The sequence below is a fragment of the Aedes aegypti genome, chromosome 3 (assembly GCF_002204515.2).
Source record: "Aedes aegypti strain LVP_AGWG chromosome 3, AaegL5.0 Primary Assembly, whole genome shotgun sequence".
Taxonomy (NCBI): Eukaryota; Metazoa; Arthropoda; class Insecta; order Diptera; family Culicidae; genus Aedes; species Aedes aegypti.
In genome coordinates, this window is record NC_035109.1 from 39,072,076 (window position 1) to 39,091,208 (window position 19,133).

The window sequence follows — 19,133 nt, forward strand, 5'->3', positions numbered from 1 at the left end:
ATTATGCCAAATGGCGTTATACCAAACGGCATTATGCCAAATGGGGTAGAGCCATCATACTACTTATATATCGGGCATAAGTCATCACCGATCTACGTGACGCTCGAACTACTCAACCACGTCGACAGGTTTTGGATAAGCTGGTGGGTCCATCTTTCTTTCTCCGCGCAATCCCACTCGTGCTGCCATCTCGCCATAGATCCGACTCTGACCATCTTTCGTACGTTTCTGACGTCTCTTCGTTGGTAGCCAGGCTATCGACATGGATGGAGACAGCTCTATGCCATAAAATTACCTTACACTTAATCCTTTCCGCATGAACTGGCGTAAATGCAGGGGTATATCCGGTCCGGTATACTCTGAACCAGTAGTGTACGAACCGTCGTCTTTGGCCAGACAGCCAGCTTCATATATGACCACGTGGTTCATGGACGATCCCTCGGTAGACTCCTGGCTCAATTATTAATGGAATCATCCAAGTGCTGCTGGAAGCTTTGAAAGATACGTTGATTAATCGGGAGAAAACCACCTAGAGTACTTTTATGAAAAGTCACAGGAGAATTTTTGGATTGTCTGAGAAATTTGGGTGGTAAATGACTGGACATTGCGTACCATTGGTACTTTTTGTATCTGCAGACCCCATTTGTGGTCCTCTTGACCTGTAACTCATATCCCTACCCAAGTAACCAAATGGCACTTTAATTCGCCCTGCGTGCTAATATAGAGCTATTATACCGCTTACATGCCCTATATTACCCGTATAATAGCCCTATAAGCCCAAAAAGGAGAATTAGCGGGCTACTGGTTACCTGGGTACTTTCCCATGGTGCCGCCTGGGGCACGACAAAACCTTAGGAAAGATCGAGCATCCAACCCCGGTGGGACCTTGGTCGTATGCTGATAGGGATGGTCATCCGGCGAAATAGGGAGTTGGTGCAGGCTTTACAACCCAAGTAACAATTTTAGTTTTACGAATTACTTCCAGGGTGCTATAAATAAACGACCATAAAACCACGGTCAAGGCACTGTTGCCTTCATTGCATCCTCCAAAGCCTCTTGTAGATTAGAACGTGACTAGTTGGCCCACTCTGAAAGAGGCTATGAAGTGCATATTTATGTCACACAAATAAAGCACAATAGCATTAGTGGTAGCTATTTTGAAGCCACCTGTTCTAGGTGAATGTCGCTTCATCTTGAAATTGATTTTGTCATAACGTCAATCTTCACGGATTTATTCCAACGTAAACAAAACAAAAGAAGATTTAAAATACGTCTGTGATAATTTATTTCGTAGTGCATGTAAAAAAATTAAAGTGATTTATTTTGATATAGTGCTAAATTTTTTAGTGCCAAGTGAGATTTACAGTGAAATGTGGTGAAAAAAAAGTGAAATTTCGGGTGCCCCCTCTGAAAGCGGTATATTTGTAGCTATTTAGCATTTGCTAAAACAAACCGCCAGGTGAGGAATAAAACTTATTCAACATTTGTTGGTTTGATTGCGCAGTAATTGTGCATTGAATTATATTTAGACAGTTTAATCATCAAACCTTAGCATCTTATGAGCGAATTCATGGAGATAATATGAGTTGAAAAAAGTGAAATCGTGGCAACCGGAGTGAAATTAATATGGCGGGAACATAATTGATTGATTCATCGACAAATGCTGTTTTGTGATTATAAATACACGAATAAGGGCACACTGTTATGGTTCAGCATTTGTGGATGTAAAATTGCCTTAATAAATGCTGATCGAAGATGATTCAGCTTTTTTCACATTTTATGGTAACTAAGCAGCATTTAACAAAATTTGACAGTTTGCGAGTGCTGTTTTGAAGAAAATACTCAAAAATTATGAAAACGGACATTAGTTTGGCGTTTTATATTAAGAATAAGTGTTTTTGATTAATGACGCAATGTCAATGATGCACGGATAAAAATCTGATCCCCACACCATGATTTACAAATCATGAAATTCATAAATTGGTTAGGTCATGATATCAGGATCACAAATCATGGTTCCTGGAGTCATAATCATGATTCCTCATAAGCGTAACATCCAGTGTGAAAACACTAAGCGGCGCACTTTGCTTCATCACATTCGTATCGATCACTCACAATTCAAAATGACGAAGTGGTTGTGTGGTAGAATACGTGACTCTCAATCGGAAGGTTCTTGGATCGAATCTCAATGTATGCTATTCTTAACTTTTTTTTTATTTTTCTCGATCATAAACGGATGCGCGACTCAGCATTTTTGGAATTTGAATCATGATTCCGAGCAATCTGCTACAAAAATCTAACGCGTGTGTTGCGTTACGGCAATCTGACTCATGATATCATGAGTCCAAATCATGGTGTATTTTCATAAGACGAAAACACGCTGGAATCATGATATCATGAGTCATAATCTTGTTTTTGGATTATGATTTCTACCCGTGTGATGTGGTGGGTTATAAATTCGCAATGCTAAAGGTGTTATCGCATATTAGGAGCCCCAATACTGATTTAAGCGGTATGATAAGGTAAGCTATCCAGATTCAAGTGCAAGTTAATCAGTTTAAAGCAGCTTTTATGACAACAAGGTGTATTATATCAATCTTTTATCATAGCTGTAACAAATAAGTGTCATTCAGCCACTTCAAGCAGTTTAAATGAGGTATCATATGCTGTAATAAAACTGGTTTTGAAGCCACAACATTTTGACTTTATATTTTGTCTCCAAAAGGTTTTAAAAAGAACTAAGAGCTGACTTACAAAATAGCATCTTCTAGCAACGTTAAATGTCGCCTCTAGTTGTTATAGCATTCACGTAACTGTCATAAAACATTGATAAATCCACACGAATGCCAAATTGCTGTAAAATTGTTACTTGGGAAGCCAGCCGTAAACAAATATCAGTACAGGAAGCATACAATTTAAATTCGCACCGGAACAATCGGCATAGACCCAGGCATCGAGAAGCTCTGCTATAAGAAAATATTAATAAGGAGGGCTGACGTTAGTTTTGAACATAAAATTGCTTGGGACAGTATTGATACACGTGTTTCAGTCACAGCGCTAGTACTCCAGTAATAGCCGTTTGGTAATGATACAAGGAATTTCAAACAAAATAGTTGATGTTTGAATAATGAATCATAAAGATCCATCTCTAGCACTTTTCTTCATTTTTATACATCTATTTAAAAAACTGCTTGCATCAGTTGATCCACTAACCACTACTGGAACACGTTGGTAATTACTTGTGCAAGGGAGAATTTTTTTCACGATAACTTAATTATGTATACGACTTTTTATATGATAGCTGAAATTTGGCAAATTGTTAAACTAGAGTGTATCCATCAACCAAATCTATTTTTCATCAATGGATTAAAATGTAAATTTTTCGATAAAACCAACATGCTGTGTATGTTGATTTAATCGAAAAATGTATGTTTTATTCCATAGTTCCATCTACTAGTACATTACAATCATTGGTACCAGCACCCTATACGAATTACTGGAGCACTTCTAAGAGAATGCAAAAGACAAATACGAGATATGATGGACGCCTAGTCGAATTTCAGCAGGCATTTCTAAACATTCATCGATGAATTTCTGAATATTTCTTTAAAATCTCCAGGGAAACTATCTCTATATTTTTGGTGATATTCTTCGAGTACTGTCTGGAAAAAAATCTGCGATTATTCCAGGACATAACTTCTGGTTTTGATATTTTGATGAATTTATATTTTCGGCAATTCGCAGACCTATACCAAACCGTGGATGTGTAATTTTATTTCGGTTCCTTGGGAAATTTTTGGAGTATCTTGTAGGAATCGTTGGAGAAAACACTGGAAAACTCATTCAAATATTCCGTTTTTTTTTGTAAAATTACGGAAGTACCTAGAGAAGCTTCTTCCAATTTATTTTAACAAATAAAGAAGGTTCTCCGAGAAAATCTTTGAACACAGCCGTTGACTTTGATTAGGAACTCCTGAAGAATCCACGGTGTCTTTTTAATGTTACTTTTTAACAAAAAAAAATCGGCATGTCTCAAATTTGGACCGATTAAAGCCAAGACCTTCCTCTTTCATTTGCTGCTAAAATCAAAATAATCCATCGGGGGGTCTGTCGTAACACTGGGCCGTTTTTCCATAAAATATCCGGCAAAAACTGAAATTTTTCTACCGCCACGTGGAATAAATCTTCCGCGAAATAACAACGACCGATAACAACGTCCTATCGAGATGACATTAGCCAACAGAATGGTCGACTCTCATCATAAACGCTAGTGCGACCCCTACACTAAGGATCACTTACGAGCAGCCTCGTTTTTTTTCTCTTGTTCGTTCGATCCATTCGCTTCTTCGAAAACTCAACCTAAGAGTTGTCTCTTTCCTACCCCTATTCTCGAAGTTATCCCTCCGAAGTTGACGCGACTTCCATCTCACTTTCCGAAGCATCAATTCTCGCGTAACAATTCAAAAGGGCCAATCCTCAGATCGTTGACTCTGAGAAAATTCGATTTGAATATTATTCACCACATTTTCAATTCCTATTTTTCAGTATTCAATTCAATAAATGTGATTTCTTGCTAGTTGAGTGACGAATTACTATTACTACACGCTAATAATTGATTTTATTCTGAAAACTGACAAAAATGTGGAAAAAATGATAAGTTTAAATGCTTGGCCCATTTTCGATTTTCATCAAGGCATGGGCCTTTTTTATTGGCCAAAATAGAATTTTATTAGCGTGCTTGGCCCAAGGCTAGGCCTTTTCGGTTGTCAATGAATGAGCAAGAGAGAGTCATTGGCCTCTCACCATGCTAAGGCCAATGACAGTTTGCGAAATTTTCCGATTGTAGGCCCTCTTGATGGAGCGAGAACCAATCATTGGCCTTTTCGAGTGGGGGCCAATGAATGATTTGGAAAAAAGCGGTTATTGGCCGTTTTGAAAACCGAGTTTATAACGGTAAGTTTTATGATTATGTTGACAATGTTTGCATAGTTTGTGGGTGTTGGGAGATGCTATCGAATGGTATCAAAACCCGATTTGTTTACAATTTGATCATTGGCCCTTTAGAACTGTTACGCGAGAATTCGTTATTCCGTCTACCCACACACTCACATTCGCGCTTCTACGAAGCCTATACCATATTCTCTCTGCTCTATTCAACCCGAGGCGTTCATATACCAATCGTCATCCGTTTGCAATCCGAATTTTCCCCTCTTCTAAACTAGTAATGCTCTCTGCCTTCTCTGCAGAGATGGTTCGAAAGAGGGTCACTCACACACAACGCGTTTTCTTTCGTTTGCCATTTTTCTTTCGTGTAACAAATTATGTTTTCTAGTTTAATATCAAACACGCTCAAAAATTATCTTCTCATGTTTTATATTTGGTTCAACTGCAAATATTTTCATGGGATATTTACCAACTATTTTACCATGCTTTTTTAGTATTAATATTCCTTTCTGATATTACAGTATTTTTTTTTATTTTTATAATGTTTTACTTTTAAACCATTATTAACAATTGACCGTTGAAGATTTAGCCCCATAATTTTTCTCAAATTTATCAAAGAACCTTAATCTACTACAGGGTCTAGTGCAACTTTTTTTTTTAATTTTGTTGTTTGTAATATTATATCAAATGCACCGTAAATTAAGAAATTTTGGTGAGGTGAACTATTAAAACGGATTTAAATGAAAATGCTACAAAAATCTAGTGCCAATATCTTGTTGACTATACTCTAGATCTAAAAATTCACAGACATGGGTCCGAATTGCCCACATCTCGTTTTCTTTCATCCATTGTTGATATTTGTATTGCTTTTACAACTAAGTATGTCAAACAAGTATGTCATTCATCTTTCTGACTTGGTTCAGGGACAAATGATCGAAAGACAAAAGGTCGAAAGGACAAAAGGTCGAAAATACTTAGCATCATGGAAAATTTAATCATCTTAGAAAGAAGATTTTTGACCTTTGTCCCTTCTACATTCTTTTTCGACCTTTTGTCATGAATTCCAGAATATTGAGAAGTTCATATTTGTTCCAATGACAGACGCTGATAAATATTTTGAGATGAGTCAGCTTAGGGCTGAAGATCTCTTGAATGAAGATTATAATATTAATAATAATGCTGACCCATACACACTTCCTTGTTGAATTGATGGAAGAAAAAGTGCAAATGATTTCATACAAACATCGAGAGGTTTCTTTTATAACAAATCTACCTGTGAAAGATTGATCGTGTGATAGTGATAGTAACATTTTTCTCAGAAATCTTAATAAGCTGCTGTAATGTTTAGTTGTAGTATAGTTTTATTAGAGTTGTACGGAAAACTAATAAAAAATCATAAAACATTAATGAATCCAATTAGCATTGAAAATGTTACTCAGAAACTTTGCGATTCTGCTAGCTTAATAACGAAAATTGCCGATTCATTCGAAGCTTTGACAAAAATCTCAGGTGAATCATAAAAGTCTCCGATTACACCAAAAGGAGCCAAAAACGGTGATCTTTAGTGCATACAAACTTGTTTGCCATTTATATCCAGCAGATCTCAAGTACTTTGTTCGTATAGCTATGTTGTGTTCAAAACTTCTAAAAGCGCCAGTTCGATTGTCTTGTGATAGAAGAGTGAAAATATCATTTAAATAAGTTTTAGTCTAAAACCACGAGGTAAATAGAAATGTACTTTTCATTTCATTAAGCTTTAACTTTGTTTTTCAATTCAATACTTTTAATTGCATTGCAAAAAAACTAATTAGTAGATTATGCACTATTTGCACTTCACTATATCGAATGAACTATGTTGAATGGGTACAAAAATAAACTAAACTATAAAAAAAATGAACGATGCTCATTTAAATTGTATACTGAAATTAACATTTTTGAGCTGTTTAATAAAATTATTGTACTCTGTGTATTTAACTGGATTCATAAAACAATTCTACACTTATCAATCCAAGTCCTCCAGAATCGTTTAATAATTACAACTTCAAATCTTAGGAAATTAGAAGAACTGTTTCAAAATTTACATGTTCGTGCATTATATTATTCTGTTGATTATCATTCGCTTTCATTATTGATCAAGACAAAGAAATAAATTTCCAAGCCCTAATTTACAAATACTTACAGTTGTTTGACTAAATGTATTGTTTGCTTCTTGGGCTTAAAGATTTGGAAGATTTTTCACAATTCATGCATCATTAAATCTAGCTACCTTGATATTCAGCTTTATGTAACATATTTCTTGTTTTTTTTTACAGTATTACTTTTAAAACGTCTTCACTTGCTACCTGTTCTCGTACATTTTGTTACGGTTCTGACTACTGATATACCGAATATTTGGCAACCATAGTATTGGGTCAGATTTCGAACTGTTTTTGCAGAAAATCTATTGCCGCAATAGATGCAAAAGAATCGATAACTAGACATTTGTACTACAGAAGCGCCGAATACCAATGTTTGGTGCAATAATGTTTTAATTTTTATTTATTTAAAAAAATACCTACACATTAAGGTGAAGATAAATAGAAGCCAAAGTTCAAATTTTCAAGAGCACGGATCTGGAGAACCAAACATCCATTTAATCTGAAAACTTAATCGATTGGTCACAAGCTGGTGGTGACCAATCGATTAAATTTTCAGCTCAAACGGATGTTTGGTTCTCCAGATCCGTGCTCTTGAAAATTTGAACTTTGGCTTCGATTCATCTTCACCTTAATGCTTCCAGTGAACATTTTGCCCTTTGAAAGCAGCACCACACTAGAAAACGGACCAGTATGCAACGTCCAGTGGCACAGTTGGAAAACACTCCTAACGAAAAATTTGTCGGTCTGAAGCGAGATTCGAACTCATCCTCTTTGACACGAGGCGACTAAATTCCTGAAGACACTAATCACACGGGCATGAAGCTCACGTGACTAGTTTTTAAAATTTAATAGGGTATTTTTTTACAGTTTTACATGCAGCTTAACTTTAGAGCAATATTATTTCCAGTTTAAATCTTAAGGTACATCCCATACGCCGTAAAGAAAATTTGAAAATATAAAATTGTTCTAGACCCCCCGACCGATTATTTTCGTTTTAGTTGCAACTGAAAGGGGACAATCATGGCTTTCTTGTGTCAAAAATTCAGACATGCCGATTTTTTTGTTTTGAAATTGCTCTACGAAACACACCGTGAATCACATGACTAATCTCTGTAGTAGTTGTTGGCACAAATTTGGAAAAATTTCATTGGAATTTCCAGAGGTATCCACAGAAACATCCTTGGAGAACTCTTGACTAATGTTCATGAAAAATCCCTTGGGAAATTTCTAAGAGTTTTCAAAAAATGAGAAACCCACATACAAATGGAGATGATTCTTCTCGATCTGTAATAGTTTTTTTTTGGATAACATTGTTGCTAATAGTCAGTTCGATCACCTATCTGGTGCTCTAAATTTGTGCTCTTGAAGATTGCAGGTGTGGCTTAGAATCATCTACACTTTAAGATCCAACTTGAAATCTCTATACATCTAAAGATTTCCGACGGTTTCTATGAATCAATAATTTTTGACGGCATGAGCGTGAGCAAGTGATTTTGCTTCAAAATTTAAAGCCTGGGTTTCGTGACGCAGATTTCAAATGATTTTGATCTCGTCGGCCGTGATGGAAAATAGCGAACATGTTTGCTGAACAACAAAACAAATTCCTCGCCAGCATCAGAGTGCTGATTTACTCGCATCTGTTGTGCTCGCGAGTAAACGAAGCTAAAATGTTTCGTGAACGTGTTCGGAGCTGTTCAGAGTCAATTGCACTTTTGAAAACAAAAAAAAAAAAACTATTTCCCCTCTAAGATTTTTGGTTTTCAAAGATTCTTGTCTACAACCTGATAGTTTACTGTCGATTAGATAGATATACAATTGATTTGTCTGTCAAAACCATAATAAATCACACCTTCGGGATGTGAATATTTCCACCACTGCTCGTCGGACAACTCAATGATTTGAATGTGAGTTTAGTATTACTGGTTAGAAGCGTTAAATAAGGTATTGCTGTAGCTCAAAGGATTTTTGATCTAGCGCTCAAATGACAGGACATTCCAGGATTCCAGGTGTTCATCATAGTGCTGCTACCACCTTTCAATTTCCACGTATTCGTCCCTTAGGATTCTGTTTAGCTCTGCACATGGAATATTGAGCTTATAATCTACTTCTGTTTTTTTTTCATACTGCTATAACTATATACTATTACCTTTATATCTATATACCTAAATAATTGATTTGACTGCTTTGACGATGTCTTTTCGAAATCAATATTTTTATCCTGTTTGACATGAGCAAGCTGAGTTATTCCGCAATCAAAAAGAGTCGATTGTCCTTTGCACACAAATCGTGGTCTGGCTTCAGCTAACAATTTTCCATTTTTTTTTCAATGCAAGAACAGCGAGCACCCCCCTGCTCGTTTCTACGAGCCAGACAATTGCCAGCTTCAATTGATTGGTTGAAGATATTATGTCGCTTGCATGGGTGTTTGCTATTTTGCCGTCGATGGGAAATGGGAACAAAGACATTCTCCACCCGAATTGAATAGCAATCCGAGTCGAGATTGTGTTGGTTTCGTTTCGGATAACGATCTGGTGTTAAAATAATTTTGCCTCGGGAAAATCGCAGAGATTTCCCTGCATATACAAAACAGCTGACGATAGCTGACATTTTTTTTCCGCGATTCAAAGCATCGCACAAAGCCATCCAAATACTCGATTGTAATCATTGGTGCTTATGTCCGGAAGCCATGTGGAAAACAAAAGATTCTTATCGCTCTGTGGGGCTGCATGCAACGAGTTTCGTCCCGATGATAAGCGGTACACTTCAAACGCAAGAGCATCGTTCTTTTGAGCGCTTTATTGAGGCCAACGATGGATTTATGTCTTCGCTCTTGGTGAAACGGACGAAACTCAATCGATAGCTAGCGATTGCAGCTTCGGAATCTTTGTAAGGTATGACGGGGTAAGTGGATACAGAAAAGTCACTAGATAACTTAACCTTGTATTTTAGCTAAGGTGAAAAATGAAATTTGAACTTTTTCTATCGTAATTTGTCTGTTTATTATATATTGAGTATGAGTAACTTGAAAATTTGCGATGGTGTGAAAAAAAAATGAAATGTGCTTTGTCAATTACTAAGTTTGCTTTTGTTAGTGCATGCGTATTACCAATTTGGAAGTACAGTGAAACCTCCATGTGTCGATATTGAAGGGACCATCGACTCATGGAAATATCGAGTCATGGAACAGCAATCCTTTGGAAAACTGCTTCTAGTGACCATCATAGTAACCATGTTTTAGTATGGTTCCATGAGTCGATATCGAGTAATGGAACATCGACTCATGGAGGTTCATGGTTCAAAAAATCGTTTTTGCTCCACACCGCTCATTCGATTCTAGATCAAATTCTGTGTGTCCTCCCAAAATTTGAGCTCATTTTTTTTTATGGTGTGCTCAGCTGGAGCTGCATGACAGCTTCGTTGTCTGTGCTGGACCCCGTAGTGCAAATTTTTACCTCTACTTTTGCCAATATTTAGTCGGAATAGGCTATGTTGCCCGCTTTAACACTATTTTGTTTGAATATTGTGCAGAAGTAGTTTTATTAAATTGTTTTTGCTTCAGTTTCCCTCCTGTAGTCATGTTTGTATAGTCAGCCTTTAGTTCTGAGCAATCGGATTCTTGTTTACGCATGGAGAAGCGACATGAAAATATATGTTATTAATGAATGCACTTCTTGGAAATAACATACAGAGCTATGTTGTAGTAGTCTATGTTGACAAATTGTAGAACAGATGTCATCTCCAAGCATCTTTTGACAATGATAGACAGAAAATGTTAATTATATAGAATGCGGTCGAATATCAAACGATAGCGATAGGGAGATCCTTTTTCCCGAATGAAGGTTATTAAAGTAAAAACATGAAATGTGCTTCCATCTATACGCGAACAAGAACTATTTTAAGTGCCTCGTCATTGTATGTCATGTATTCTCTAGTATTTTTGTCGTTTATGCTACTAGTCTGAAACGTGATGTGTTATATGAATAAATTTCGAAATATGAATGAAGTGTTTGGTTCTAAACAGTCTTATTTTCCGAAGGTCGTACTGGAATGCTAATCAATACAATACTTTTCTAGGAGAAATGACTGTCTATGTTGCCAACTTGTAGTACCGAATCCAATTTGTAGATAATTAATATGAGAAGAAGCTTCAAATCAAAATTTACTGTAAATTCGTTTGGTTTGGTCAGCGATGTGTTGTATGTTCGTCTTATTGTTAGTGTTCTGGGGTCTTCTCAAAATGATATAATATCTCATGTTAGTTTACACATTGGATAGACAAAGTTATTGGTACGGTATTATCGGGCGAGTGAATATGTAGGGGGGCTGAAATGGTATACAATATGCGTTCGCTAAAAGTTAAAAATGTTACTTACCCCTTTCTTAGTATACCCACCAACGCATATGGATCGTTTTTACCTCAGTTTGAAGTTAATTCGATCCATGTCCGTGCTGATCTTCGGCTCCTAACACGACGTTTGATACATACGATTGACAATTTACTCCCTCGTGATGGTGTTGTTGTTAGTTATACATAAAAAGAAAGAAAGAAAGAAAGCTATTAGTATTAGGAATAAACAGGATTTAGTGAGTTATCATTGAATTACGTTTGACTACATCGCTGATTATAGCCAACGACATCGGAAACTTTGTGTGTTGACTGTTGATCTAGTTTTTCCTCAGTCCCGTTGGTCAGTATTGCTAAAGGTCCTTTTAACATGTTTATTAGTACTTGGACAAGTTTAATGTTTTAAGTTCACTACTTTTGTCATGTTGGTCAATAATGATTTTGATCAGTTTGTTTTATACATCTATTCATATTCAAATCTGGTCTCGTCTGTTTTCATTCAGAATCGTCGTAAATACATTTCTATGTGTTAGAAACTATGCTAGAAATAATAAAGAAATAGAAAGTCATTTTTTATTGTCAGGATCCACTTTTCGGTGACAAAATAAAGCTTCATCGCGCCTAAGCCCTATTAAAATTTTGCGAGAATGAAGTTGATGTAGTTTTATGATACCAACACAACAAATATGGTTTTTTATTATGATTCTAATGAGAGAAGCATAACAAATTAACATTTGTGTCACATTCTACTCGATGGATCCTTAGTCATTCTCCTCATTAGTCAATATTATAACCATTTGAACAAAATCTAACCTATCTGCATTAAATCGTGGCTACGGCTCCTGTTACCCCGATGCCTGGTAACAGGATAACCGTTGGATCACATCCGTAAGATTGATGCATCTATGCCAGATGATTGATGACGCGGCATTAAACAAATATTTCCTGATGTGATACCACCACGACTGGACATGTCTTTGCTTCCCATATAAGTGCTAATGGGGTAAGCCCACCCTTCGCGGCAAGATTACACATCCTAGGGGAGGGCCTCCCAAAATTTGAGATTATTCGGATGAAAACTGAGACTGCACAAGCCGTTTATAGTTTATATGGGAATAACTATGGGAAAACCAAACAATTCATTCAATCGGTCATAGTGTTCGTCCATGTGCTCTAGGATATTAGAACTACGTTGATATTGTGAGATAAATTCATCAGCTACAACTTTCCCGAAGACCGTTTTTAAATTGGACGCCCCAGTAATTAGTTATTGATTTTTGAATAAGTTGTAAAACTTTGGCTATAGTTATTGGACTGTTCTACAGGCATCACTGGATATATGCAGTAAAACATAGTAGCCATGATTTGTGCGTGCTATCTTTCACGCCAGGTGCAGCAATGTTGCCTGTTAAGAAGTTAAATGAGCACTGCTGAAGAATTTGTGACTGGATATAAAACAATAACTAATTACTGAGGCGTCCGATTTTGTTATCGGGGAGCAGATATAAGAACCAGACACCGGGTTCTTAGCAGTACAAAACACACGAATTGTGGTGTATCAAAGGCTTTAAACTGGAAATATATTTAACCAGATGTTAAGTATTTAAGGTTACATATACATTTCTTGCATTACTTACACTTTGGGTATTTGACCTTATCAAACTTAATCTGCTCGCACCGTCTCAGACGTTTTAATTCGACTGTAATTATTGTTAATATTGTTTGATAATCGATACACATTTTACATGTTTTATGACTTACTTTTAGAAATATAGTGTGTTTTAACTAATTCACAATAGTTTAAGTTTTAACCCCTTTTAAATACTGTAACTACAATAAGTTTTAATTAGATTTTATTAGCTGTAGGTTTTAAATTCATTTAGCCTTACGTTTAAGCAAATTCAAAGGGAAATGCAGAGTTCTTTATATAGAGAATTTAGTATTCAAGATTAACTTGCTATAGAGCTGAACTATCTCGATATCAAATTTGATTTGTCATCGTTGCATGTCATGGAACTGCCACCACATTCGTTTGACAGAGCAGCTTTGCGGGTCAGCCGAAAGGAGTCGGTTGATATCTAGCTTGAAGCAGTGCAGCCAGCGTCAACAGATTTGAAAACAGTCTTCGGCAAAGTTGTAGCTGATGAATGTATCTTACAGTATCAACGTTGCTCTAATCTTCAAGATCCCATGGGCAAACACTATGACCGATTGAATGAATTGCTCGCTTTTCCCATAGTAATTCCCATATAAATTTTGAAGAGCTTGTGCAGTCTCAGTTTTCGTCCGAATGAGCTCAAATTTTTGGAGGACACCCAGAATTTGATCTAGAATCGAATGAGCGGTGTGGAGCAAAAACGATTTTTTGAACCACTCTAATGGAGATATCACTGTAGTATTAGTGTGATCGTGAGAATACACACTTAGAATAAAATGCCGAAACTCGGCTTTCGGAAACCGAGATCCGCACAGCCGAGCGCTCGGCAGTCATCTCGGTTTAATAGTTTTAGCTGATTAACTCGGTTTCTGTGAAATAATTTAGCTACCGTGTTAAACTGAGAATCTCGGCATCTCACAAACTGAAATCTCAGTAAAAATGAACAACAATCTTTATTGAGGCACTTTTGGCCGCAGAATATATTCTTAATTTATTTAGTTTACATTTGTGTTTTTAAGCAATGCTTTGGGCTGCCCATAAGTCATATTTGAAAATAATTATTGACATGTCCTTAAAATTCGACTAATTATTCCATAATTACTTCCCGACAGAAAACGAACGACATTGTATACTAAATTACATAAAAAACAACAACTTTGAGCATACTTACAGAAGAGTTCGTACAATCTAACTTCCTCCAGACTTATAATTTCAGGCACTTGGTTAATTATAGAAACTTTTCCACGATATTTTCACTACTTTTCTACGTATGCACAAAACCGCTGCACTTTTCCGAATGTAAATGAAAACAAGATGGCAGATGGTAAAACAAAATACTGAGAATCTCGGTAAACTTAGATGGAAACCGATATATCAGCATTCAAGCCAACTGAGTTCAGTGAAAACGTTGTTAACATTGGTACTCGGTTGAGTGTCCATTTCCCGGCCATTTTGCTCGTCCCGGGATTCGGGACAAAAATCTATGCTTGTCCCGGGAAATCCCAGGATTCCAGGATTTGTCTAATTTTCAATAAAACTAGCATTCTGGTTAAAATGGAAATACGAATTTAAAAATACATTATTTTTTCAATCAACTGAACAGAAAGTAGAACTTTCCAAAATAGTATGTTAATTATGGCAAATCACATTTCAGATAATATTTAATAGAAGTAACCTAACAAAAATCAAAACTTAGCTTGACTAATTACGGGTTTGCTATGGATTTTTTCAAATTCTCTTTAACACTTATGAATGGAAATATGATAAAAACATAAGTCATAATTTTAAATCAATTTGCTTCAAATATTTGAAAAGTCATAAAAACTAAGGAAAAAAAGAGACGATTAAAGATCATTGAAGGTATTGAAGATCATGCTGAAAGTTAATTACTGAAAATTAATGTCTGAAGTTTGGTCAAAATTGAGTTCATACCAGTTTTCATTAGGTATATTGTCCCATAATGTAAAGTAAACGCATGTCAGTCCCACTGCAGATTTTTGCATCGTGTAACACAAAAAATAATCGTAGTTTATTCATCTTTATATTTTTCTTGGAAAGGTATTCAACAGAGTGAAAAGTTTTATTGGGATCGAAACATGTTCGAATATCCTGGAATTTTTAGAATATTTGTATAGAAAACGAGATTGAAAACTTCTCAGTTAATTTTCTCAATACCTACTTTTCACAGATGGTACTGAATTGCGATTTGCGGCAGTTTAGGTTTACTTTCAAGTTTGTTATCTCAACATAGGCGTATAAAAACGGCTAATGTTGAAAAGAAAAGCATTACGGTAAATCGCCAAATGTTGAACGGTTAAGATAGACGTTTTTTTGTTATTTGATTTTCATGGAAATTTTGATACAAAGGTTGCTAAAAAAGCATTCAACACCGTAGACGATTGTTTAACATTATTTCTGTAACATTTTTAGCACGGTAATGTCCATTTTTAATTGTAAAAATATATATTTAAAAAGATAGTTCTATACCCAATTGTTGAACACATACATAACCCATCTTATCCTAATGTTGAACGATTGTCGCTAAATGTTGACCGTTTTACTCCCGCATTCATTCAACTTGCAAGTTCGCGCTCCTCGTCGGTTGTAAGGCCAGGGTTAGGTCCGCGAAGCACTTTCCCTGACCACTCTGGGCTGAAACGGAAGTGAATCGTCCCCTACGACGCTCCATAGACTTTAGCGGCTTCTCCGAATGTACACTATTTTCGACATTACAGCATCAATCGCGAGATTGAGGTTATACTCCGGATAAATCGGCTGCCGATGCGTAATTTCAATCATGGTGTAAACAAACAAACGGTGATGGCATTGATGCCATAGTGAAGATAGTGAAATTCGAAAAAAAAAAAGAATCAGAATGGCTATGGGAATGGGATGCAATTAATTATACTTTTCTGAATCGCGTTTTTCAACATTGCAACATACACCATTATAGGATTTTTTATAATAATTATTCAACAGATATTTAAAGCAAAAAACAATACTATATTGTGTAATGCAATATTCCATTTCAATATAGGTGTTTGGTACGAAAATAAAAAATCTGGCAATACTGTTGATGAAACCAAGCCTTCCATGTTATGCTAGTGTTCAACAAATGGAAAATGTACGTGAAACGAAAGTGCAATTGAAAATGATTTTATGTAATTAATAGATACGAGTAAATTGTACGGATGTTTAGAAAATAACTAAAGTAGACTTTTACTGATATCGTGAATAGATGCTTAACCCAATATACGTAGTATGTTTTACCACACAGCTTATTTCATAGCAGCCCCAGCTTAAGTTATTTTTTAAGAGAATTGAAATATTCGTTCCACCTACCGATAAAAATTTTCAATAAATATTTCGTTTCAGAAATTGATGTGCTAATTAAATTTATTGTGTCCAATAGTACAGCTAACTTACAAAATAATCTGTATAATTTATTGAAACTTTTTGAAAATGGTTGAATTTCCTGTTTTAACATGGTTTGTACAGATCGTTCAACATTTCGGTAGCGTTCAACAATTAGCGAATTACCCTAAAGCTTTGCAATTAGACAAATAAAAATATGTGTTTCATACTTGGTAAATTAATATTTACAAGAAAATAATTTCTCTTTCATTCTGCTTTTCTACTTTATCAAGTAAAGTTGATAGTGAGGAAAAATGTCATTTATTTTCTTTTAAATTTAGTGGTTTTCATCAAATTCTACGTACATTTCGGGAATCCCGGGATTCTCGGGATGTCAGAAATAAAATCCCGGGAAACGGAAAATCCCGAAATTTGTCAAATCCCGGGTTTTTTTTTGTCCCGGGATGTCCCGGGATGGACACTCTAATCAGCATTCAAGCCAACTGAGTTCAGTGAAAACGTTGTTAACGTTGGTACTCGGCTTACAATATTGCCGAGATACGGGTAAAATGTTGAACTAACCGAGATTTCAGTTTCAGGAGCTGCCGAATCTCGGTTAAAATTATTTTTTAGCTGGGTTTTCAGCAAAATGGGCAGAAACCGAGTTGACTCAGCATTTAAAAATGCCGAGCTCGCGAACAAAATTTAAGTGTGTATGACTTGAAAAGAAGCAATGGTTCGAAACATTGTCAAATTTTAAGTATTCATACCTAACATAGTTAAATGATCCACTTACCCCGCTGTACCTTATGTGCTCTTCGCATACAGGTCACATATTGGATGCATCTTTTTTCTTCTTTGCACCGAGGACTGAATGAAGACATATTTTCTGATTATGATAAATGCAGTATGCATTCGTAATTCATCCATTGTGCATTCTCCGTTCTCGGAATTGACTTCCATTATTCATCTGTGCGCCCGTCTTCTCGAGATGGGACGTGACCTACATGGATGACGCATATATTGGCTAGTAGAGCAGATCCCTTCTGCTGGCGGTTCTCAAATTATGGCTAATATTTTATATCGTAAAACTTGTATTCTTGACACCCAATCCTTAGACGAAAGTTTTACCAAATTGTATTGTTCAATATCGATGCTTTTCCAAATTTCACATTTGTCCAGAGCAAACCAAAATTGATAATTTCATATTTTTTTTATCCAGCATGGGTCGTGCATCGGATGGGCACCGGGAACCCCTGCTTTCTACAATTTCTGAAGTTTATCCCACCGTAAGCTAACTCAGTTTCCTTGTTCGTTTATCATTCCAGATTGTACGACCAATCAGCGCCTTTCTCATCGTGGACGTCCAGAACGATTTCATCAGTGGATCGCTGAATATCAGCAACTGCAGTGCTCAGCAGAATGGGTTGGAGGTAGGTGTTATGCCAAAAAGAAAGTATGAAGGTTTGAAATGCATAAGTCACATTTATAAGAAACATCAATAGTTGTATATAAAATTGTATATATAAATTCAGAATAATTCATATTCTGAAAAATTCTGCTTAATGAGCGGTATAAATAGAAAAAAAATGAAGTAACCTGCGGTGGCAAAGGCATGTTACCCGTAGGAAGAAAATTTGAAGAGAAGGAACTGGAATTACCTACGTCAACATTGGTACAAATATTTCCTTGGGTATTTCCATTCGAATTCAAAAGATTCGAATGGTTACCCGACGGAAAAAGAATAATTTCGTAATGAGAAAATTTTTGAAAGAACTTTCATAAACATATGAAAAACCTGATGAAACTTTTTGGGTTATAAGATACATAGTTATTCTTAAATATTAAACATTAGGATTTTTCTTGAATTTGCATTTTCGTTCAGATTCCTAGGTAGATTTCCAAAGATATTTACTTCAAGGCTAACTAAAAAAGTAGATCTTTGTTCCGTTTTGAAATATTCAAGTTTAGCACTTCATCGCACATGCAAAACTTTTCCACGTTTACTGCCAGCTGATACCATACATATAAAAATGTCCAAACTCAGCGAAATTTATGCTTTTACATTTACATCGCAAACAATTCTCCATCTGAGTTAGCTGTACCTTTACCTCCGTTCTACAGAACTCCACTCTTTTGTTGAACTTCGTTGCACACGGGAATTGTAGGTATTTTCTCTTCCTGCGAAGCTGTGTTATTTCAACTTGATTTGAATCTAAACTTTGCCACAGAACAGCACACCAACCGGCTGCCGGTTGTTTGCTTTATGTTCTCGGGAATAAACCTCCCGTGTCAGGATATGCAAACTACACCTGCAACTCACACCGAAAGCTGACCTTTTACTCTATTCCGGATGGATTCTTGCTTCCAGCAAAAGCAGAAACCGCTAGAATGTTTCGACGATATTCTCGCCCAAATCCGTATTGGTTTTGTAATTGAACGACAGAGGACACCTAAAAACCGTGCCGCCTCCACTATTGCACTAGATGGTGCGGATGAATATTTATGAGTCTCTCTAGCCAGCATGGGGAATGTCGATCGCTGGATGGATTCCGTACATTTGGTTGGATTACTAAAACCAGTGAATGGACTCAGAGTTGCATATATGTCCTATTTGCGCTATATCAGAATATCAGATATGCATTTGAACATTAACAATCTAGATTCAAAAATTATGGAAATCAAAGAAAAATTC

The 19,133-nt window shown here is 36.1% G+C and overlaps 1 protein-coding gene across 2 annotated transcripts in view; it reads left to right on the plus strand.

Moving 5' to 3' along the window:
- LOC5580264 (nicotinamidase) overlaps nt 1-19,133 on the plus strand; it is a 255,502-nt gene that overhangs the window by 174,599 nt on the left and 61,770 nt on the right. For both annotated transcript variants that reach the window (XM_021855789.1, XM_021855788.1), the window contains exon 4: nt 17,767-17,871. In XM_021855789.1, the coding sequence (XP_021711481.1) occupies nt 17,767-17,871 (105 nt within the window). The remainder of the gene's footprint in view (nt 1-17,766; nt 17,872-19,133) is intronic.